General features: G+C 35.6%; 1 protein-coding gene and 1 long non-coding RNA gene across 2 annotated transcripts; both read right to left on the bottom strand.

Annotated features, from left to right (window-relative positions):
* Positions 1-444: 444 nt before the first annotated feature.
* Positions 445-17,176, bottom strand: LOC149580303 (GPI-anchored protein LLG1-like). The gene is made up of 3 exons (XM_089790274.1): positions 16,732-17,176; positions 15,496-15,552; positions 445-1,004 (listed from the first exon to the last, which is right to left on the bottom strand). The coding sequence occupies exons 1-3, from the start codon at positions 16,835-16,837 to the stop codon at positions 634-636; spliced, it is 534 nt and encodes a 177-aa protein (XP_089646400.1). The 5' UTR covers positions 16,838-17,176; the 3' UTR covers positions 445-633.
* On the bottom strand, positions 3,265-7,782 carry LOC149580304 (uncharacterized). The gene is made up of 2 exons (XR_016353486.1): positions 3,896-7,782; positions 3,265-3,781 (listed from the first exon to the last, which is right to left on the bottom strand). It is a non-coding gene; the product is annotated as an uncharacterized LOC149580304 (long non-coding RNA).
* Positions 17,177-24,137: the final 6,961 nt, after the last annotated feature.

Genomic DNA, 24,137 nt, shown 5'->3' with positions numbered 1-24,137 from the left:
TGCACAAAAAAGGTCATTTCACTGTGTTACTTGATACCTACATGAAGATGGTCCAATAACCATCTTCTCGAAATCACCACTATCGGTGCACAAATGAAATGGAAAAAGAAAATGCTAAAAAATGATTGACTAATGGTACATAATAATTGACTGTTGGTATCAGAAACTTATTAAAATATTAAGTAAATGGTTACTAGGGGTGGGGGGTCATCAATAATAAGTGAATGGTTATTAGTACTCAAGCCACTATTGAAGCGTTTCCCCTATTTCTTATAATTTTGATGAACTCCTGATCTTCACACACATACACCAAGCCTACTAGGATATAGGCTTTGCCTTTTGGAGAGAGCGCATACTATTGATTTTGACTGTCTACTGCACTGTTTTTGGTTATGTGTGGTCCTTGACCATTATTTATCTTCAAAAGGACAATGACACTCCACGGAAACTAAAAACAAAATTGGCATTTAAAAAATAGCAGATCCATCAACCTCCAAACTACAGGTTTTGCCTTGGATGACAATGAAAGGGCAAACCAAATACAAGAAACTAATAGTAGAAAAGAGAACTTGTACACCGAGTTAACACTACAAGAAGAAAATTGCTGATCTAAAAATAACAGTGCTCAAATATTCAAGCTACCAACAATCCCAGCAAATTTATTATTACAATCCACCATAAAATTGAAAAATTTAGAACCGAGTGGTATACACTTGAGCCACTTGAGTCGTTTTGACTTCCATCAGGTGCATCTGCATAACATGCTAAGCCCTCTTTACCTTCACGGCATGTGTTAGCAAAGAGACCTGGTGGGTACTTTCCATGTAAGTTTATGTAGCTGAACATTGTATCAGCACAGTCATTTGATAGATCGTTTAAATATTGTGCAAATTTGCAAGCAAATTGCTTCAATGCAGCGCAGCAAAGCTTTGGTAAATAATCTGGACCTTTACACTGGCTTGTCAAGATAGTGTAATTTTGGCGCTCAAAATCTATCGGGCAGCCTGCAAGACATACAAGTCAAATATTATATTCCTTGAAAATGTAGACGCAAAGCAAAATATAAAAAGGGAAATTCCAATCCTTTTAATAAAACATCCATGTATAGGAAAAAATAGTTTAGTGTGAATAGGATGTGTTATTATATGCTAATGAAGGCATGGTTTTTAAGGCTTTTTAACCGTTAGCCATTTTTATTTTTCAGCACCATATGTAACCACTATATCCAAACCAAGTTGGTGTAGGACAAAATATCTCAAACGTAAAATTTAGTACAGAAAAGAAAAGAGCATAAGATTATGCTGGAAATAAATTATTCTCGTCATATTGTTAGGGAAAATAAGGAATGAGACACTTCACTTATACGCCGAACAATTAATTGCCTAGATATAAAGAAATCTAAGATCCAGCATATCGAATTTTGTATTGTTAAATTTGGTTCAATTAAGAAGCATTTGAATAAGAAATCTCAAAGAGACTGCTGCATTTTCTAATAAGAGAGAACACACAGCAGAGGAATAAATCTCGATGAAGTGGCAAGTCTATTCATGAATGCTGAAGCTCCTCTATTTCACCACACTCCTTTAGCATGTCCACAATCTATGGAATGATGGAAAACACTCTCTGTGCACATGTCTGATATTATGAATATCATTTTCACAATTGTTTTGTTCTCTTCTAAGTCACAAGGTTCAAATTCGGATTTGAGTTCAACGATCATAAAATTTGGATGAAATTTGGCAAGAGTAAAAATTTGAAAAAAAAATTGACATTAAATTGAACTTTGTATATATTTATCTATTTTTAAAAAGTACCTTATATATCCACAAATTGTCAAAATAGTTTGACATTGCACAATAATTAAACCAAATAACTTAATATTATTTTAAAATAAAATAATCTTCTTATAAATAACAATATTATATTAAATATCATAAAATTTGGACGAAATTCCAAAAGAATAAAAATTTGCTAAAATTCGAACTTCAAGGATGAAATTTGATGAATCCTGTGACTTAGATTTTCTTCATCCATCTTTCACTATAAACTGACCTTGATCCTGCCTCCACCGTTGGTCCCTCAAAATACACCCTCCTAACCTTATACGACACATTTCAGCCCATGGGTTTCTTCTACATCCTTCCCACTGCCATCTTCTATCATTTATAACTGTCCAGTAGTGTTTGGAGGTTCCAATCCTGATTATTAGCAAACAGAAGACAAAAAATTGGCTGCCATAATTTAGAAAATCTCAGAGATAACATGACTAAAAGAAACAGCTAAGGGGCAGCCCACACTAACAATCCTGTCATGGAGACCAGTGTGTTAGCTCTTTCTATATTCAAGACTCCACAAGTATTTGCAGCAACAAGGATTTAAGTAAGGTATTGCCAACAGTAACCTCTACATAAAAACTAAGAGTGATCATCAGTTAATTGTTGCTGTTATCATTTTTTTGTTGCTGTTATCATTTTTTTGGAGGTAATAGGGATAAAATGTGCAAAGAGTTCGCTGAAGGAATTCAACACAAAAAAAATTGAAATGTCGATGCTTGGTGAGTGGTCACTTTTCTTTTACTTTACAAATCTCCCAGAAAGATATAGGCATATTCATGTCCCAAACCAAATATCTGAGAGAGACGTTGAAGAAGTTCAACTGAGAATCGCACACCCGTCAGTACACCTAGGTTATGGTTGAGAAGTCTTCAGCTGCAAATCAAGTTCTGTATAGATCAATGATTGGAAGTTTGTTGTAGATGACCACTCCTACACTAGAAATTATGCAAGCAGTTTGTATGGTCGCAAGATTTCAGATGTTTAAAAGCTACTATGGATTATATCCTATGGTATCCTAGAAACAAAAAATTCAATTTGGCAACATACAGATGTGGATTGGGCTGGAAGTGTTTAAGACAAAAAAAAAAGAAAAGCAGTGTGTTGCATTGTTTTGGAGATAGATTTGTATTGTGTTAAGTGTATAGTTCAGTTGGATAAAATAAGATATAATTGAGACAATGTTGATATATGTGTGTGAGATATAATAATTATTATATATATACTAAGTAGCCGAATCGGGTATGGGTACATGGGTACGAAACGCTGGTACGGCAGTTTTTTTTAGGTGTTGGGTACGGGTACGGGTACGTCCACATGTGTGTGTGTGTGTGTGTGTGTGTGTGTGTGTGTGTGTGTGCTGCTAGAAAACATACCAATATCAAAAACAAATTAAATTTAGAATTTAAATACCAACACATATGCTAGCAGCTAAACAAAACCATTATAAATTTCAGACTTTGAAACATAAGTACTAATTAGCATAAGTATTTAATTTGAAATTCAGTTTTCGATATCAAAAAAGATCGAGCTAGTGTCATGAAATATAGTTATTGTTTGCAATAGAAATAATACTAGAAATCAGTATCGCTGATCAGCTCACTAATCAGAACCATATGGGTCATCATCAATAGAAAGATTTTCATCAACATTGACATTAGATGATTGAATCCCACTGGTATTTGCACTAAAAATATGCTGGCTACTTAAATCCTCCATTGGTAAAGCTGGTGCACCAATAGGAAGATCAAAGTCAATAGACTCCGGTTCTACATCCCATAATTTTGCTGCCCCTTCCTTGTACTCATCAGATTTGTGAGTAAGAAGGTGCAAGTTTGAATGCACATAGACTAAATCCTCAGCTTTGCTTGATGCCAACCGATTGCGCCTCACTGAATGGATGAAGGAGTATTACTCCAATTTCGTTCAGCTGAAGATGAACTAGCAACCTAATGAAGCAAAGGAAGATCTCATTGGAGTCTCTAAAATTTAAGTAAATCAAATGAGTTTGTTAATTTCAAAATGACAACCAGATTTAGAGTTTATAGTATATACAAACTTACCTGTGATAGAACTGTTAGTGAGCAAATTGTCCTTCGAGAAAATGTGTGCAAATCTGACCCTGAATGCCCAAATGAAAGAACAAATCGACACCAATAGTTGGACAGGTTATCACTGGGTTGATAAGCTTCCTCTAAATTTTATCGGGTACAGCTCCCCATGTGAAATGTTCAATGAATTTAAATCTTCTGCACTTTTACCTGAAAGTAGAAAGGGTCTCTCACAGATTCTTAGATCGTGAGGTATAAATTATTTCTAATAACCAAAAGACATTTAACTAATCTACAGGAATGGATGACACCGTGAATTTGCAGAAAGGACAGTAACCAAATATCTCGAACTGATAAACCAGGATTCACAAAGTAATACTGATTAATCATGCCTAAACACAAAGTTTCTAAACTGTATTCAAGATAATACATATACAGATATTAAAATTCTGTATGCACAAAGTCATGCAAAAACTAAAATACCCATATCATATCTACCAATTACTGTCATTACAATATCTACCTATCTAAAACTCTAACCATTCTACCCTCCCCTTTGCAGCAGCATAAAATTTCCTGTAAGGAAAAAGCAGAACTCTCAGCCCCAAACTCTCCTGTACTGCAGCACCAAAGTCTCCCCTACAGAAAAGAAGTGGAACCCCTGCCTTGTCCTTTGTCAGCTCCTTTAATCTGTTCTTTCCCATGACTTTTCAATTTCATAACTGATTCTTGAAAGACTCTCAAACTTCCTACTTTTCCCCTTTTCTGCATATGTGCCTAATGTTTAATTTATCATTAAACATTTATTATGATGGTCTTTAAATCATTACATCAAACTTCATATATGGAGTGGACAGTTGTCTCCAAATTTGCGTTCGGTTAGGGAAATAAAAATAACCTCTATTTTAAAAGGGGGCCTCCACATGTCATCATTCACCGACATCACACCTCACATCTCTTGGGATTTCCATGATTTTTGCTTGCACTTAGTTCTATCTTGTTTCATTTATAAGTATCCCCTGACGCTCGATCAGAGGAACTGACTCCTCAGCTGCTAGGTACTTTTAACTCACCCTGCTATACCATCGCCTTTGAATTAGCAAAGAATAAACACTATTATTGTAATGACATTATATCGATTAATGTAACTATCATCCGATGTCTTCTTGCCTTGCAGGATTAATATGATCCACAGAATAGCCTAATCAAGTCATCCCTGTTACACAAAATGAACAAATATTGTTGAGGCTCTTTGAAAGGTATTCCATTTGTCTTGGACATCCATTTAGTCACCTTTCGAATATCACGATGCCAGGGTAACACACAACATATATTTCCATTTGGTTGCAGATGCTCAGAATAGCTACCTCCTCGATAAGATCCAGCTTACATAGCTCAGCCGTGGCAAGGACCAATTTTGTGTATGGAATTGCAAGCTTCTCACGCATCTCAACATGGCCCCTCGACCATTCGAGTTCCAAACTTTTAACGACTCACCCACAGTCGCCTATCATGTTCGATCTGCATCCTTCTCCTTACTGAGTCAGCAATCTATATAAAGCTCTGTACTCTTATTGTTGTTGGGCTTCTTTCTTAGCATGAATGTGAACCGACAATAACACCATTATCCGAGAAAGAATATATCATTATTAATGAGCTCGACACCAAGATGTTCCCCAAACCTGATCGGAAGAAAGTATATCCATCCTTAATGCGTCTGCGGCTAGCTTCTACTGCTCATATCTATTTAACTGCATTGAACTCATATGGCTCTTTTTATGAGTGAAACTCGACAAGGTGCATCTGTCAACCAATCTGCACACGTGTTTGGACACCATCATTATGCACATTCCTGTTTGTATGATTCACTTTCCTTCCTGAAACACGCAAAAGAGATACTTCACCTTTCACTGCTATGACTGTGCATATGTTATCAGCTATCTACAAATATGGCACCTCCAACCTTGTTTCCCCAAAATTGCCGCGGACAGAGTCACCTTGAGATGTCAGTTTGCGTAGTGATATGGAGTCATAAATAATGAAAGCATAATTCCATTCGTAAATCCCATGCTCGCCCCACATTTGGAGAGTAACAAAGCTCGGGTTGATCAAGATATTGAGATAAGCTTGTGATATTTTGCGGGTTCTTCCTGCTGAAATGCTCGATTAAACTGCCAAGATCATCCATGGCTTTTCAAGCTCGGGTTACTTTTATGATACTTGGCACTTTCCTTTTATGTTGGATGTGCTTGATAATAGGTATATCGATATCCAAATAGCTAAACCATGTCACACACTCCTGAGTACCCGAATTTGCACTTTATTCACTGGGCACTATGTTCACAAACCTATGATAATATTCCCATCATGGCTGGGGCACATGAAAAATGAACTATAAAAGAGAAATAATGGTCAACAGTGATATGGACTATCTCTGCTATGTGGAATGAAAACTTTGAAAATGACCTCAATTTACTAGAGGATATAATTCATGAATGTGTTTCATCTGCTGGGATCTTCATGTAATGGAGACCCAAACTTGATACCATGCTCATATGAAAACTTAAATCTCCATGTTTCAAAACCCTCATTTAAGGATATTATGCACAATTCATATTGATTACATTCAATCATAGGATTGACTGATTGTAAATGCAATTTTGGCTTGGAGTAATATGTATCCCAAGAGGTAGCCCCGACATTTTAGATTTTAAACTTTTCACTGAAACTTGCAATTCAATTGATGAGTCGAGTTCTGAACTGGATTGGACTTTTCAAACATTCTGAACTATGAATATCTAAGAATCTGGACCATGTGGCTGCACTTCTAAATAATGAACAGTGAATTGGTGTACCTTGAAAATATTTAGCCTGAACCTTGATTCTGAATTTGCATGTCAAACCATTTTGAAACTCTGAATTGAAGATTCACCATGATGTTATTTTATTCTTTGACCAAGGTGCATCACCAAAACTATGACCTTTGAACTTCTGCACTGACTCTGAAGAATTGAGGTTGGATTTTGAACTTTCCTGAACTAACCAATCTGCATTTCGAACCCAGAATATGAACTTCACTTGTATTGAACCTGCAGAATGGGTAACCTGAACCATTGAACTACTTTGAACTACTTCGAACTTCAATTCGAAGAGGTTCAAACTCTGCACTCGAAGTTTTTAAAACTGTGACCACCTTGGTTACTAACAAGAACTTTGATTGCCAAAATTTGGAGGTTTGGCGATTTGTGGCCATTGAGGTACCACCAAGAGTGAGCATCCTTCCTATACTTGTCACGAATAGCAGCAAGACAATGATCAGTGGATGATACAAAATCAGCAAATTCACTTGTAACTACATCCTCCATTTCAATATTAGGGAAGAGTTTAGCAATAGCTTTCCTAGCCCCTTCACCTACGTTTGCATCACGATATGGTGGCACCCTTGTTGGCAAAGCAAGAATCTCTTCACTATAATATTTGGGACTCAATCAGAAGGCAAGAAGATGGAGTGGGGTGGTCATTTTGTTCCATCTCTCAACACATATTAATTGCACCACCTTGAAGAAGGTTTCTTCAGGGTCTTTCTCTTTTGCATTTATGACAAATCTCATATTCTCAATCATTGAATCTATTCCATCATAAACCTCCCCCAAGCATGGCTTATCCATGTCAGTAAAGCGTATCATACCTAGGATGGGCTCTGTGAAACTAAGAAGGTATTATGTACGACTCCACCAAGTTTCATCCAAAATCCTTCTCCTGATATCAGTTGCCCTCTCACTATTGGATTGCCTCCATGTGTTCCATTGGTGGCTGATCACCATACTAGAAAGTGCCTCTCGAACATTCACAAGCCGTCTCAAGACAATTGTATTTGATGCGAATCTAGTCTCAACAACCTATTTGAAAATTTAAAAAACAAGTAATTAAAAATAAAGAATATGTACATGTATAGTTTTGCTGAAATAAATAAGATAATAAGTTATAACTAACGTAAAACATAAAATTGTAGTATTTGAATTTTGGATTACCTTCAATAGCTCCAAGCCACGAGAATGATTTAAAAATAGCTTGGGAGAAGTGGTGGTTCGTTATGAACATTTGGACATCTTGAGCTTCATCATAAACTTGTTTGATCCAAGCTATTTTAGTACCCAACTTCTGTAGCATGAGGTTGAGTGAATGCATGGCACAAGGTGTCCAAAATATATGTGGGAATTGTTTCTCAACTAACATACCAGCTGCTCTACAATTCTTTGCATTGTCTGTTACAACTTGGACAACATTTTGAGGGCCTACTTCATTAATGCATTCTATGAGAATGTTAGCAATGAATTGTGCATCCTTTACTTCGCCCCCACAATCAACAGCTTTTAGAAACATTGCCCCTTTAGGGGACATTGCAATCACATTAATTAAGGGTCTGTTTTTTGCATCCTTCCACCCATCAGAAATAATGGACACCGCTGTTTCTTTCCATGAGGCTTTAATAGGAGCCAATGGAATTTTTATATGCTTGACCTCCTTTGTCAATAAAGTGGTATGAACCTTCTCATAACCTGGGCTTGTGTAACCCTTTGGAGCTTCATTTATTTTTCTTATCATGTCTTGCTAATAGGGTGATCTAACAACATTGAATGATAAACCGTTTGCATAGAGGCACCTAGCAATCGCTTCATCAGCAATATCTCTAGCATCATTATTAAATGCCATCTCCAATGGTTCTCTTGCTCTCTTCGGATTACTAGTCTCATCTTCATTTCTCGTCATAAATGGATGGCTTTCTACAACAATATCAAGAGCAGCACTAGGTATATGGCTTTGAGATGAACAATGGATGCCCATACCTACTTTCAATTCTTGCATCCGCTTCCTCTTGTTCCTTAATGTATGCTGCTATTTTAGAAACCCGTATAGGTACCTTATCTTTTCCTGGACAAGCTTTGATTCCCTTTCCAGGAATCGCACACAAATGCCCTTTCACTCAGCTATACGAACTTGTATACTGCACATCACATCCGGGACATATCCAAATACATGTCCCTCCACCAGGAACATGCTCTAATATGTTCACATGCCTCCATAATGGTGAAGCTGGGTCGACAGTAAATGCAGGAGTAGTGTTTGCCATGTTAAATTTGAATAACTGCTAGCACCCTGCAATTCATACAAGAATAACTTTTAAAACAAATAATTTGATTTCAATAGTAAAATAATAAAACTTGAAATAAAAAATATTTAATTAACTTATTTAGCATTTTGTATTTACTAATAGTCTAATAATATATATATATATATATGATCATTTTAGTGTTTACAAACTTGTATATATTTATATAAACATATTTTATAAATACACTAACCTTATCATATTTCTAATATGATAAATATATAATTTAATCAACATATATAGTATAACTGTAGTATAACTATATATACAACCATATATATTAATTATTAATATAAACATAACAAATTAAACTAATCCTCTGAAAACAAAATAATAATATTGAAATTATGGTAGTAAAAATTAAAAAAACCCCAAAATAATATTGCATGCTGGACAATGGAGTCAGAAAAACCGTAGATGAAGGTCGCCTAGATAATGGTCGCGACTCACGTCGATGAAGGTCGCAGACACAAGTTGCAGGTCGCAGGTCGCAAAATAGAGAGTTGTAGATGGTGGTCATGTTAATGGAGGCCGTCTGCGCAAACGCAAGAGAGCTACTTCAAATACACTCGGCAAACACAAACGCACACAAGAGAAAGCAATAACGCGGCCGCGCAAAGTGAAAATAACAAAGAAAAATCCAAACCGCATTATGTTTAACAAGATATTTTAGGGTTTTATCTGCGGTCAAAGTCAAGACGTTGACGGGAGTCGACGTGGAATCACCACGTCAACACAGAATCGTATAGAAACGAAATGAAACAAAAAACTGATTCTTGTTCGTGGCCACAATCAATTCCCCTCGGTTTTTTATTCCGAATCGACTCGTACTCGGAAACGATGCGCTGGGGGGAGCAATTCAGCTACTTAGTATATATATATATTCTTCAAACAAAATTATTTTGCTGAAATTTCCAACATTTGTTCTTTGATCGAAAATAATAAAAAAATTGAAAAAAAATTCACTGTATTCTAAAAAAAAAAGACTTTTAGTACATTTTATCTGGAAGATAACCAACGCCTATATATATAGTTCCTAATTTTGTATTGTACAACAATAAATAATATTTAATTATAACTCATGTAATTGACAGTCTAATCCACATTACAAGTCAAACCGTATGAGAGGCAAATTAAGTTTTGTTTTTACTATGTTAACTAGGAGCCATGTACTCGATGAGACGTGACTCCTCTTCCACGTAAGATATTAATAATCGGTTTACCTGCAGATTAAAATCATCGAACACATATATCTAATTCAGCCTACAGCAATGTGATCTCCTTCATAGAACATACAATCTACTCTTGCATTGCACGTACAATCTGCGTCTACTATATATATATAAAGGATAAAATTACAAGTATTATCTAAAGTCTCACATATATTAACATATATAAAAGGCTTAAGAACCCTTGTGCATAATTAGTGAAGTAAGTTGAATAAATCTGATAACCAAACTTAATATATTGATACTGTCGATCACAAAAAAAGTAATAGGTGTTGCATTTTTTCCTTGGAAATAGACTTGTATAGTGGTTGAGCAAGAAACGTGACTGTCATCCACAACAGAAGTAGAATGCGTTGCAATAGTTTTATATTCCACTCAAACACTTTGGAAGAAGCAAACTAGAAGGATGTGAAAATTAAAGTTGATGAGCCTAGCGAAAATACAAGTGCAATCAATATTTCTAAGAATTCAACAATTCATTCAAGGAGAAAGCATATATCAATCAAGTATCATTTGTTGAGGGAAAAGGTAGCAGAATGAGGAAGTCAAAATGAAAACTGTTAAGAGAAAAGAGCAGGTTGCAAATATCTTTAATAAACTTCAGCCAAAGGAAACTTTTGAATATCTCAGGCAAAAGTTGGGAGCAATATCTCCCTTCTCTTAAGTCGAGAGGAAGTACAAAGAGGAGCTATTCAAAATTCATGCATCCTCAAAATTCTACAGTTAAAGTTTATAGTCAAATCATTTTAATAAATGGATATGGTGTACAGATGGTTTGTGGTGAAGTTGGATATGGTGTACAGATGGTTTGTGGTAAAGTTGGATATGGTGTACAGATGGTGTGCGGTGAAGTGTAGTAAGATACAATAAATATATTGCAAAAGGGAAGAGAAAGAGTCAAAGGGAGAGTCTAGGATTTCCGTTTCTAGTGATGTCAAAAGGGGAGAGAAAAACAAGAGGAGAATAATATTATCATTTGGAGAGAAATCCCCAAAGTGAAACCTAGGAGAGAAGATTATTTCTCAAAGGAGAGTTTATTTCCGTTGTTGGCAATGGGAGAATTTTGGTGTTACCATCAATTACAGAGGGGGAGATTGTTGAACACAATGTCATCATTGAGTCGAGCCGACTACATGTTACATACGCTGAGTCAAGCCGACTACATGTTACATATTTTGAATTAATGATTCTAGCCTGGTATGATAAGTTGTGAATTGTGTTATAAGGTTCTAAGTCGACATACAGATCATAATTGACTATGGGAATTGGACAACCTTACATGTGAGCCCACTAAGCCCAACCATAAGCCCTAGCTACACAAAGTAAACCAACATCATCCAATGGAGCTCTTCCCCAAGAACGCACATTACAAGAAATAAAACCAAAACAATTATACCATGTGCTCAAGAAATATGGACTCCCAAGAGCATATGGGCTCCCAAGGATCTCAAGTTCACAAATGCGTGAAGTTCTAAGATTCTAACGTAGCAAAAAGAAAGCAAATATGAAAAGGGAATCATGTTTTATAGAAGTCTCCTGAAATCAAGGGCTAAGATTAAGAGGTGATAGGAATGTGGCTAGGAATGAAGAGTAGGAGAGACAATATTGAGTATATAGGAATGAAGAGTAGGAGAGACAATATTGAGGATAAAGGAGATTTAAGAGGCAATTACGAAATGAGTGGTTGAGGGAGTGGTAGGTTTCAAAATATTTGGCCACACGAAGGAGGAAAAGTCAAGTGATGAGACCAATGCCATTTGACACAAGAATAAAATTTTTTAGGTGATACATGTGACTGAAGGCGGTTGGTATAGATGAAAAGAAGAGGATTAGTTAATTTATAAAGTCCGTCAAGGTATTTAATCCATAAATAGGAGAAAAAAGGAAGATGGTAAATGGATAATTGAATACATAAATGATATTATTTAACTCTAGGATAGAAAAGTCTTAGTGAATTAGACGAATAAATAGAAACATAATTAAATAATAGATGAAGAAGCCAATGAGTTAATTAAATTAACAATAAATATATATTTGATTGATAGATGAGTTTATGATTTCACGAGGACACCTTTAGATGTCTATAATAATATCATAGTGTCTAAATAGTCAATTAGTTCCATAAAAGTAAGGCTATGTAAGTTGTCAATGTGAAGGTGGTGAGTGAATATAATATACCTTATATCTGATTCACACAAGATGCAAATTAAATTGAATAGATGCAAAGTGTAATTGTGAAGTCCTCTTGACAAATTCATTTGTTGTTCCCATATCTTTCATTGTAATTGAGATTGAAGACACTTATTTGAATTATGCTCGGTGGCTCTGTTGTAACTTGTAGCTAAGACAAAGGAGATTGATGTCGCCTGTAGGTTGGTGCTTGCAAAACTATTGCAAATTATATACTAAGGCTGGAATTGGGCACTAGGTCCAAGCAGCTATCCTCACTGTGGCTTTTTCCCTTCAAGGATTCCACATAAACGTGGCCTTCTATTTGGGCAGATGAGCTCACTACTGCAATGCTATTAATAATGTTTAAATAATATTATGAATGTGGTTGCTTAAGTTAAAAGTTGTAAAGGTTCCATCTAGTATTCCATAGTTAAGTTTTCAATCGCAACCTTCTGCAGGATAACTGGAAACTAGCACCACTCCAGTGACAATGACTCTCAATCCATAGCACGTACATGCTCAGAATAAGAAAAGTGAGAGTGACACATAAAACAAAGTGACTTAAGTAATGTCAATCTCTAGAGGTCTCAAAGATGATCATATCTCAGGATTGTTATTTAGATTTCAGTGTGTATTTCTCGTCTTGTTTTGAATTGTTTGGTATCTTGTAAAAAATCTTATGGATGTGTCAAGCAACTTTCAACTTTTATTTCAGATGTTTAGTGAGAATTTTTACTTCTAGCAATTGCCATGTCGAAACATCCATCAACACAAATGTCAACAGTTTATTGATTTGCTTTATATTTTAAAGCATGAAATTATTCTTTAGTATCAAACAATGAGCAACACGGTCAATATTTCAAGACATAAAGCAAGTGAGACTACTGTGAAATGCATTCTCACTCTATCCTAGAGGTGGATAAACCTAATCCTGCGTCTAGGCTGACTTACAAGACCGCATAATAGACCTTATGAATCACAATAGGGGATCCTTGGGAATCTTGGGGAAAACAAATTGAGGATGATGAGTTTCACCTTGTCAGCAGAGCAAACAAATAGGGTCTGAAATCTTATAATACCATCAAAAACAAAATACAATGCAAATTTTAATTTTTTGAGGGTCGGTAGTAGAGGTTTTATTATTAATCATCGTCAACTGTAACTGTCCACTTTAAAAGCCTAAACAGAATTTCTACCCTTCCTACTGCTCCTTGCTAATTACATTGAAAATCATTGTTACTTCTTCAAATACATCAAAACCAATCCATGCCTATCATCTATATTCCTATATAAAAACTTAAGAGACATTAAAAAGACACCTCTACATATCTTCTTGCTTTGCCATTATCATTTTTTCTGCCATTGCCACCATGCCTTCAGAACAGGACTTACCCTCCCTCGTACAGCCTCGATGCTGTTAGAGTGGGGTTGCTGTTGCACCAAAAGACTGATCTGTCAATACCCGATACAACCACTCATACAACCATTCAATTTGTAGTACACAGAAGCGGTTAAGTCTTTGTCACAAATCCCAAAGGGAGAGCTGAACATTTTTCCAACAGATACACCTTGTTTGCAGTCATTCTCTTTTGTGCACAGCATTCCACCACTGCAACTTGTGCCACAGTCAAAAAGCTTCACAGGCTTCCATTCAATTTGCATCATTCAAACAAAAAACTGACCATCCGCTCACTATCTGGTTTTCCTTTCGTTTCATATCAAAAATTCTTAGCTCCTTTCATTAAAAACCATTTAGGCTTTCATTCTGCACCCCCAATACTCAGTTAAATCTTTTCATCCTGCATCTAATCACATGGAAGGACCTACATCGTCTTGGGTAGCGAACTTGAACTCTCGGCCCAGTCCTTCCACCAGCCTCATGGTAAGCTTCTATTGCCAGTTTCAGTTTGCCCCGTTCTTTTTATCTTCTCAGTGTAGTCATGCTCAAACTGCAATTGATTAACCCTTGCAGGCTATCTCAAAAATGGCACAAACCCATTATAGCCACCTCTTCTGAGACTTCATAAAATGCAAATTCTAATTTTGACTTTACTTCTGTATTAACTTATTCTTAAGCCTTCTTAATATTAGATTATTTGTTGCAACTGAAACAAACCTAGCCAGAATAAAGGAGAGATTATCCAATCTGTTTTTTCATTGTGACAGAAAAAAAGTCATCACAACATGTAAGAAGAGGAATTGGTAACATAGAATTTAGTATATAAAGCCACAATAGAGACCTAAGAGTTCATAATCTGTTGAGAAGCATTACCCTTTGAGACCTGTATTCTGATCTATGGCCTAACCACAACCACTATTGCAATTTACAACTGACTAGATGCCAGAAAATGTACCGAAATTGTTAATATCAATACTAAATAATATTATTATTCATGTGAGACAAGAGCTTACAAAATAATGGTAACTTGTGAGCTTCTCATCTGGGAAGTCTTGGATTTGAGTCTATTTGAACTTAACACATGATAATACTTTATCTCAACAAATAATAATAATTTATCAAAGACTTTGACTATATATTCATGTGCTTCTCTACTTACCAAATTGTAACATATTGTAAAATATTTTATAAACCCAAATGACAAAAGGTTATATGTTTTCACTGTTAACAGAAATCCAAATTACTTTTTCAATAAATATATCCACATTCCTTCTTCATCTTAAGGGACCTATCATAGTTTCTTTGAATTTAAATTTTGAACAAAGCACCTATGTCTTTCCACTGTAATTTGTTAATAACAGGGTTCTCCAAAGAAAATATTTCTCAAAATAGAAAATAGATCCTGGCATCTAACTTAAGTTGATACCACAAGCAAAATAGTACATATCATTTTTTGGTGATAAGTTTGTAGAAATTTCCACATCATATTTTTCGAAATCAAAATTTTAAATTTTCCATAGAATCTTATAGAACTAAAGTATCAGAGAAAGTAAAATGCAGATAATGGACTAAATAAGCAAAACTTCAAGATACTAAATCAAAATTATAACAGAAACACCTCAAATTAACATTAAAAACTCACTTGTTTTGGTCTGCAACAAGCTTCTTCCTCCCACTCCATGCTGAAGTGAATCCCCCTCTGCAGAATTAGCATAAAATTGCTTTTATAGGAGAAATGAAAATTTAAACAAAGCAATGGCTATTTATAATGGAATTCTAATGGCTATTTTTATTCTGCCAAGTGCTATGCTCGACATCCTTGAAAAGGAATACTAATGCATATTTGATTGACTTATTTATTATTACTTTTAGTTAATGGTTCATCGTGGTTGCGTTTGATGTAACAGGAAAAAGATAAATCAGAAAAGGAAATGGCAGGAAAAGAAACCCAAACAAAAATTCAGCGAAATTAACAAAAATTCAGCGAAATTACCTAATTTGCATGATTTTTTTTGCAGGAAATTTAACCATCCACGTTTCAGATCATAATCAATGATCCATCATCACAATGAGAGAATGTGAAGATGCAAATGATAACAATTGCTTTGTCTGCAATTGTTATCATTTGTATCGTGGCATTCGTAGGAGGTGGTTGGAGTGGATAAAAAACAAACACATACTCAAAGATAACATTCAGATCAATATGCAAAACACGAAAGACTTATTGATCTGTGCTACAGCACTTCATGCTCATTAACATAACTAAAATCTATTACAAATTTTTAGAATGCTACAGCATTATTTATTCAATCAAGATCCACAATGATCAGGTAAACAACTGATGTCTAAATGCTTACAAAATGCCTCCATTTATAGAAGATTAGGAACAATCCAGAACCCTCAGTCATATTACAATGTGCAGTCAATACATGTGCTGGAAATGGTTGTAGGTGGCAGCTTGTACATTTAAACAGCCATAAATTGAAATGACTTAAGTCTGTGATGGACGGTGGGCAGCTATGGATATTAATCTTGTTTGACTATGCCTTAATGTGATTGGTAGAAATTCCTACCTTAAACCAACAGCATCCTCTTATCCTGATGTGGTAAAAATATTGAAACACAATCATACACAAATATTGTGCATATCATGAATTGCGGAAAGGAAAACATTTACACAACAAATTCGAATATCCTAAATCATTTTTTTCCGACACCAAATCAAACTGACCCCCAAAAAAAAAAAAAACCTTGGCAATCACAAATAAATTAAACTCTCTTCATTTCGCCACTACGAATTTGATGTCCACAGAAATGAAAAGAATCTGTTTCAATCAACAAATATTTCAAGTGAAATGGAAAAATCTTCAGAACCCACCTGAAATATACTGAGCTACGGATGGGGCCGAGGACAGCGTCAGATAAATCAGAGTCAACAGAAATATCGCGGAACCGGCATAAAGTCTTGCAGCGGAAAACATCATCTAGCCGTAAAATCTGACAATAATAGTCAGTTACTAGCAGAGATCTGAAGGTATCTGAGCGTCTCTGTATATGTCCGACTTCCAATTCTGTTTACTACCAGAGACTGCAATCTGAGAATCTCTAATCTCTAATAGGGTTTGTGACTTAAAAAAGGTGTTAATTCCGTGCAAATAAAGGGCTGGAGCATCCGCCGAAATATGGAAGAGAGATACGCATGATGGAGTTGTTCGGAGTTTATGCGTTGCAGGCAGTGATTTTGCAGTGGCATAGCTGGCATACGCGGGGATTTGAAAATTTCAAGTCGCACCGGCGGATCAAAAGGCCAATTTACTGAATACAGTTTTGTTGTTTGGTTTTGCCCTTCCTTTTCACTTAATTAAAATTAATAATAATTAATTAGTAAATGTCAATTGGCTCTTGGTCAATGGTGAAGTTGAATGGTTCAATGAATCCAGCTCATATCAAGTCTTGTTGAGTGCAAGGCTCCGCAATCATAAGAAATGAGGTCACAATCATGCCCTTGTAATTTTGGCAGAATGGATATCCCTCAGTCCTTAAATAAATGTCAATTAAATAAATTTATAATTGTGATATATATGATGATTCACATATTATTATTATCTATTTCTATAGTAATGTTAGTCCAGTAATTTTTTTAAGTCGTCTAGTGTTTGTGTTTCACGTTCAATCTTGAACTATAAGTTTTGAACCTATGTTCAATGTTCAAATTCTTAAGTTTTGGGTCTTTGTTTGATTGATCATCCCCTTTAAGGTCATCGTGGTTAGGTTCATTTGTGTTGTCAAATGTAAGTCTTAAGTTGAATTCAAATTAGTTGAAGTCCTTCGTGTATGTAGACACCCAAAAATTGGCAAAGACTTAAAACATCGCAACTTCGACCAATCAATGCAAATTAAGGAGGAAATCAAAGGAAAACAACATATTTTCAAATTAAGGATTATATCAGATCTCTAATCAATTAAATCATCTATCAAATTAATAAGACCTAAATCAACTTCAAAAAGAAGAGAAAAATAAATCATAAGATGAAATTCAAAAGGAAAAAGGAAAAGACAAACTTTTGAAAATAAATAGAACTTTTATTAAATTAATAAATCCATTTATCCTCACAAAAGTGAAGATCCTCTTTTTATATTATAAAGAATTGAAAAAATCCACATTTATCCTCAAAATCAAGACTTTTGGACTCCTTATCTTGTCTCTTATGAGACATTTTCAATTTCACCTCTATTCACCAGTTAAAAGTAAAACTCAGATTCTTACCCCAACCCCTTCTAAAATCCTATAAATAGAAAGAGAATTCAAGAGCAAAGGGACCCAAGTTTTAGGCATATGCATTATAGGCATATTCAGAGTTGTCATATTGAGCATATTAACATCGTTATTCTAGCAAGTTTATGTCATTTTGATAGCATTTTAGCTTTGTTTTCATGTTATTTAGTATCATCTCAGTTTAGCTCATTGCATGTCCATCTTGATAGTATTCTAAGAGTTGTTACTCGCATGTAATCAGGATTTTCATCTTAGATCTTGCATACATACTGATAGATTTGCATTTTAAGCATACTTCTCATTCTAGAACTGTCATTGAGATGCTGATCTGAGAGCATTCTTAGTGGTTGTAGTTAAAGAAACATGAGACGTTCATAGAGTTTGTATTTTGACAATGATTTCTTAGGTTTAGTCTAGTTCGTTGTCATTTTATTTGCACTTTGCACTAAGGTTTCATGAATACGCGAATATACCATGTACAAAATGACGCCCACTGTGGGCGCGAATATATTGTGTACAAAATGGCACCCACCATGGGGCTTTGTATTAAAGCCTCTTTGTTCTTCAAGTTTTCTTGCTAATCTATTATTTTCCTTTTAGATCTGTTATTATTTTTCTTTTAGATCTGCTTTTTTCTCTAGTTTTGGCACAAATTTGACCTTCTGCAAGTTTTATAGTATGTGAGAAGCTTCATAACAAGATCAAAAAACTTTCAAAGACGTGTCCAAGCTCACGAAGCTCGAATCTACCATTCCCCTGATGTAGCAGCACTGTACACACTGTTTTAATGCTTCCGCCTAGTCTTTTAACACATTTGAAGCATTCTGCTACACATTCGCTCATTCTTATAGTGCATTTGATCATTCTTACAGTGCATTAGATCATTTTTATAGTGCATTTGCTTATTGTTATAGCGCATTTGCTCATTTTTATAGCGCATTTGAAGATTATTATAGCGCATATACCACTTTATGTGATGCATATGTTGTTTTCTATTATACATCTGATCTGAGCTATTAACCTTCACATCTAATGTTCAAATCTGCTTTTTGATTGTTTGTAGACCTCATCTAAACCGACAAGAACTCTTAGGCTGCTCGAAATATGTGACAAGAATGAAGACCCTCAAAAATGTGCCTAGCCTTTGCTAGCTCTGAAACAGGTAAGTAGATAGGAACTCTCGTGAATTAGATTGCATCATTTTCTTTTAAGTCCATAACCTACTCTAAGTAGTATGTTTGACCTCACTGATCTAATTAGAAGTAGACCTATGCTCTCAACTCACGAGAGTTGATTAGAATGCCAAACCTTCTATGAGGGTTAGTAACAGTCAAATAAGGAAAGAACAAACACATAGTTTAACTAGGAGCCCTTTTGTCTACTATAGTTAAGGGCTTGGAATTGAACAAAACTTGTTTGTTGTGTTTGGGAGGTCAGAACAACAGGGATATGCTATTACTCTCCTATAGTGATCAAATTTCTGAACATATTTATGATTTCCATTTTCCTGCTTTCTAATAGGTAGGATTACTCAACTGTGAAAAGACTACCTCCCAAGTTGCCTTAGCAAGGCCGGTGAGAGGGAACGCCTCCCAATCTTGCATTTCCAATCAAATGTAAGCCACATGTGTTCAGAACATAGCCTTCCTCTAGTATTCCCTTAAGGGATTACGTCAAACCTCCTTAGCGTTGGTGGAAAGCTCTTTGTTACAAGAGAGGTAAATCTGAACATTGATGGTTAAAAACTAAAACCCTCTAGTCACCAACTCTAGATAACCTTGTTAGGAAACCCTTTTCTTCAATTTTCTAGGTGCGCGCAATTTTATATTTTATTATGGCCTCTACTATTGTGATTGGATTTGTTTTAAAAATTTAATAACAAACTCCAGTTCGAATCACAGTCCTTCCGAAAGACATGACTATAAACTGATAATGAGAAGCCAAGTTCAAAACTAGAACATCGGTGAAAGACTTTGAAGCAGCGCATCTACCACTCCAAGCAACACATCTAGATAATCATGTGATGCTTTTGAACTATGTTATAATGCATATAACTACAAAACAACGCACCTAAATCCTTAAATAGTGCATTTGCCCTGTAAAACAACGCATATGACAGATAAAATAGCACATTTGAACATTTAAATAGCACGTATGATCAATTAAATAGCACATGTGATCAATGAAATGACACATTTAATCAATCCTATGACGCATCTAAGAAAGAACCTAAAACAGAGGCTATCTGTGTACTCAAATTTGCAAATGAATAACAAATTTGGATACCCTTTTTCCCATTAATATTCTTTAGACTGAGAGATCCTGAAATTGACCAAAACCATCTTTGAAACAAGCAAAGCTATGAACGATATTATTAATCCAACAACCCTCATTGCTTCATTTTGCATATCAAGTTAGAAACGTCCAGAGAAACACATCTATTTCCTACCTGACTTCATGAGAGTGAACTTATCCTATCAATATTTCCAAACACCTTGTCTATCCTAGCTTGTTACAGCTAATGAATCAAAAATCCTCATAGTGGAAAAATAGATAAGAGTTAGAGGAATCCTATTCACTTCTCATGCCACTGTGCAAAACCAGTGTTACCGCGAAGCCAAAATGATCACCTATATAGGTGAGTGCCAGAATAGCCAACAGAACCATCAAACACACAAAACCTCTAGATCTCATCGAACTTGTTACCCTAATAGATTGTTCACCAAGCGCAGTTACTCGCAAGTCACCCCTATTCAACCAAAGTTCAGAACCCTTTGACAAAATGGGTTCATCTAACATATGGGATGAAAAGAGCATTGAAACTAAAATTGAAGACTTTCAACAAAATCTCAAACTTGTCGATATCATGGATAAGATACTTGAGAAACACAAAGAACGCTACATACTAGCATTAGCACAACAAGGCACAAAATTATCATTTGACTTTGATGTGACCAATCTGAATTGAGACGAAGAAGAGTCGCCTTTAGATAGTGTCACACAAAAATTATAAGACTTACAATTGGAAATGGAAAGGATGAAGCGAGGGAAAATACAACCCGTAGAGTTTAGCCTCGAAAAGGTATGTCCTCTACCATTTGATAAAAGCATTACCTTTACGCTTTTCCCTCAAAATGTGCAGATACCAAAATATGATAAATATTTTGGTACATTAGATCCACAAGATCACCTTAGACAATTCTATGCGCTAAGTATGGAGTTTGTCCACAACATGACTTACCTAATGCGTATGTTTCCCAGAAGCCTCGAGGGACAAGCCATGGAGTGGTTCTCCAAGCTACCCTCTAACATTAAAACCTTTAACTAATTGGCTTCTATTTTTATCACCCAATATTTTTATAACATCAAAAGGGAAGTTATAATGATCGATTTGTGTAACACAAAACAACTTCCTAGCAAATCATTCAAGGTCTTGCTAAAATGGTGGAGAGACACATTTGCCAAGTATCATAGAGACATACCCAACAAAGAGAAGATAGACATCTTCATCAATAGTCTCTCAAAACCCATGAATTACTAACTCCAACTCCAAGGGCCTAAATATTTTAAGACTACCTTAGAAAATGTCGCTAAGGTAGAAGAAATCTTGATAAACAATGACATTATTAAATTATCTAAAGATGGTAAGGGTTTCTCCAACAATTCCAAACAGAATCGCAATTCCTCTAATCGGTCTACTGACAAACAAAATCTGTGGTGGAGAAACAATAACAAAAATATCCCCAATGATGGGGTGGTTGAAGCCAACAATGTCAAACCTCAAACTCAACCCCCTCTAAATCAATCTTGATAAACAATGACATTATTAAATTATCTAAAGATGGTAAGGTTTTCTCCAACAATTCCAAACAAAATCACAATTCCTCTAATCGGTCTACTGACAAACAAAATTTGTGGTGGAGAAACAATAACAAAAATATCCCCAATGATGGGTTGGTTGAAGCCAACGATGTCAAACCTCAAACTCAACCCCCTTTAAATAAATATGGTCCTATTATCAACAACACCAATCCAAACACACCTCGACGAGATAATGCCCGTCATTTTACCGACGTAATATGACAACTCCCTCTACATCTAATCAAAAAGTTTCTTGTAATCAAGCTCCTCCCCCATGAAGATATCAATCTTCTAATATACCCAAGGAGTATACACCTATCGAGGTGTCTTATGAGAGTGCTTTAAACCCTCTTGGCTGATGAACTCACTATGTTACTTAAGTCTAAACCCTATGAACCCCAAGTCAAATTGAAGTGATGGAATGACAAGCACATTTGTGTCTATAACCGAAATAGGGGGCACTTAACAAATAATTGTTTTGCCCTTAAGGGGGCCATACAAAAATTAATCAACGACGAAATTATCGAAGTGAATAACCTTAGCAACAATGAAGACCATACGACCTTCAAGAACCCTTTCATGAGTCATGAAAAGGGTGAATCATCTAGAGTTAATCAAAAGGTACCTCCTCACGATAAGGTTAATTATGCACATCACTACGATAACACCATCAGCATGATCTCTTAATTTAATGATATTGTAAATGTCATTATAATTAAGGATAAAAATAAGAAACAATCATCAAATGTTGTTACCCGAGGATAGGCTTCTAAAGTCATTTTACCAAGACCCATTACAAATTCTAATCATGCAACTACAAGTTCCTCCTTGCCTAAATACAACTTGGTCAACTAGTTACTTAAGACTCCCGCTTATATCTCCATTTTTGAGTTGTTGCAAATTTTGCCAAAGCATAAAGAAATCTTCACCAAAGCCTTAGTGTCAAATGAGTTGGATGTGAGTAGGTTTCAAAACATGGTCAACAATCTTGTGGCTCCTTGTTGTGTCTCCTTTTCAGCTCAAGATGACATGTCTATCATCCAGCCGTAAAATTCTCCTCTACATATTGAAGTCTTTATCCACAAAAACAGAGTTAAGAGAGCATTGGTTGATGGTGGGGTAGGTCTCAACATTTACACACTAAATTTAGTAAAAGCTTTAGGATATACAGAATATGTTGTTGATCCAAGGAAGAAAATCACCATCAAAGCTTATGATGAAGAGGAGAGATCCTCTAAAGGCATGGTTACTCTATCGATCAAGGTCAGACCAGTTGTGAAAGAAACTGTTTGTCAAGTCTTAGACTTGCAATTAACTTATAACATCTTGTTAGGAAGACCATGGATTCATGACATGCAAGCTATTCCCTCCACTTACCATCAATGTCTTAGATTTCCATACATGGGTCAAGAGGTGACCATACCTGGGAACCAAAACTTTGCACAATATTGTAACTCTCTTGTTCCTCATAATAGGGAAGACACTAGCATCCTAATAAATGACATTAGCTTATCCACATTGACAGACACTTCATGCTCTACCAGTCGAAATAATGACCACTCATCTACATCGACTAAGGGTAAAGAGAAAATTGGTTGTTCAAGTTATCCCTTTCCTTCACCATCATCAAAGGACCCTAAATAGATACATTATGAAGAAATGGATAGGTTGATGGAGTTTGATAGGAAGTGTAAACTGCAACGCAGAGGAGTAGGTGAGTACTCGATTTCCTTATTTGATCCCCCATTTTCTCCAAGATCTTAGGACAAACCATCATCCACCACTAGAACATATCACGCACATGTTGTTAAGGCAAGTGGAGTACCCCCAAGTGCAGTAGATGAAGTCTATAAACAAAATATTGACATCTCCCCCCATCTATATGGAAAAGGTTTGATCTAATGAAAAAGATAGGATATACGGGAGAAGGTCCCTTGGGGAAAGGGAAAGGCATTGTCGAACCTCTTGTAGCACAGTTTCGGTCTAGCATATCTAAAATAGGGGTAGGGTATAGCAAACAAGGCAAAGCACAGAGCACCCTCGAGTCTCTTCCCAAGCATAGTGATTATGCCTCTTCTACTCTAGCATGGGTACCGAAAGAAAGATGTGGCAATAGCAAGAAGGCAATTGATATAATAAATGTAAAT

The sequence above is a fragment of the Cupressus sempervirens genome, chromosome 1 (genome assembly GCF_028749045.1).
Source record: "Cupressus sempervirens isolate cs-2001-9-10 chromosome 1, ASM2874904v1, whole genome shotgun sequence".
NCBI classification, from domain to species: Eukaryota; Viridiplantae; Streptophyta; class Pinopsida; order Cupressales; family Cupressaceae; genus Cupressus; species Cupressus sempervirens.
This window is presented reverse-complemented; position numbering and strand designations above follow the sequence as displayed.

Coding starts and splice junctions, on each gene's coding strand:
- LOC149580303 (XM_089790274.1), bottom strand. CDS start 16,837: ATGATGTTTTCCGCTGCAAGACTTTATGCCGGTTCCGCGATATTTCTG. Junction 15,553..16,731: donor CGTAGCTCAGTATATTTCAG/GTGGGTTCTGAA, acceptor CTAATTCTGCAG/AGGGGGATTCACTTCAGCAT. Junction 1,005..15,495: donor CTTGTTGCAGACCAAAACAA/GTGAGTTTTTAA, acceptor TATGTCTTGCAG/GCTGCCCGATAGATTTTGAG.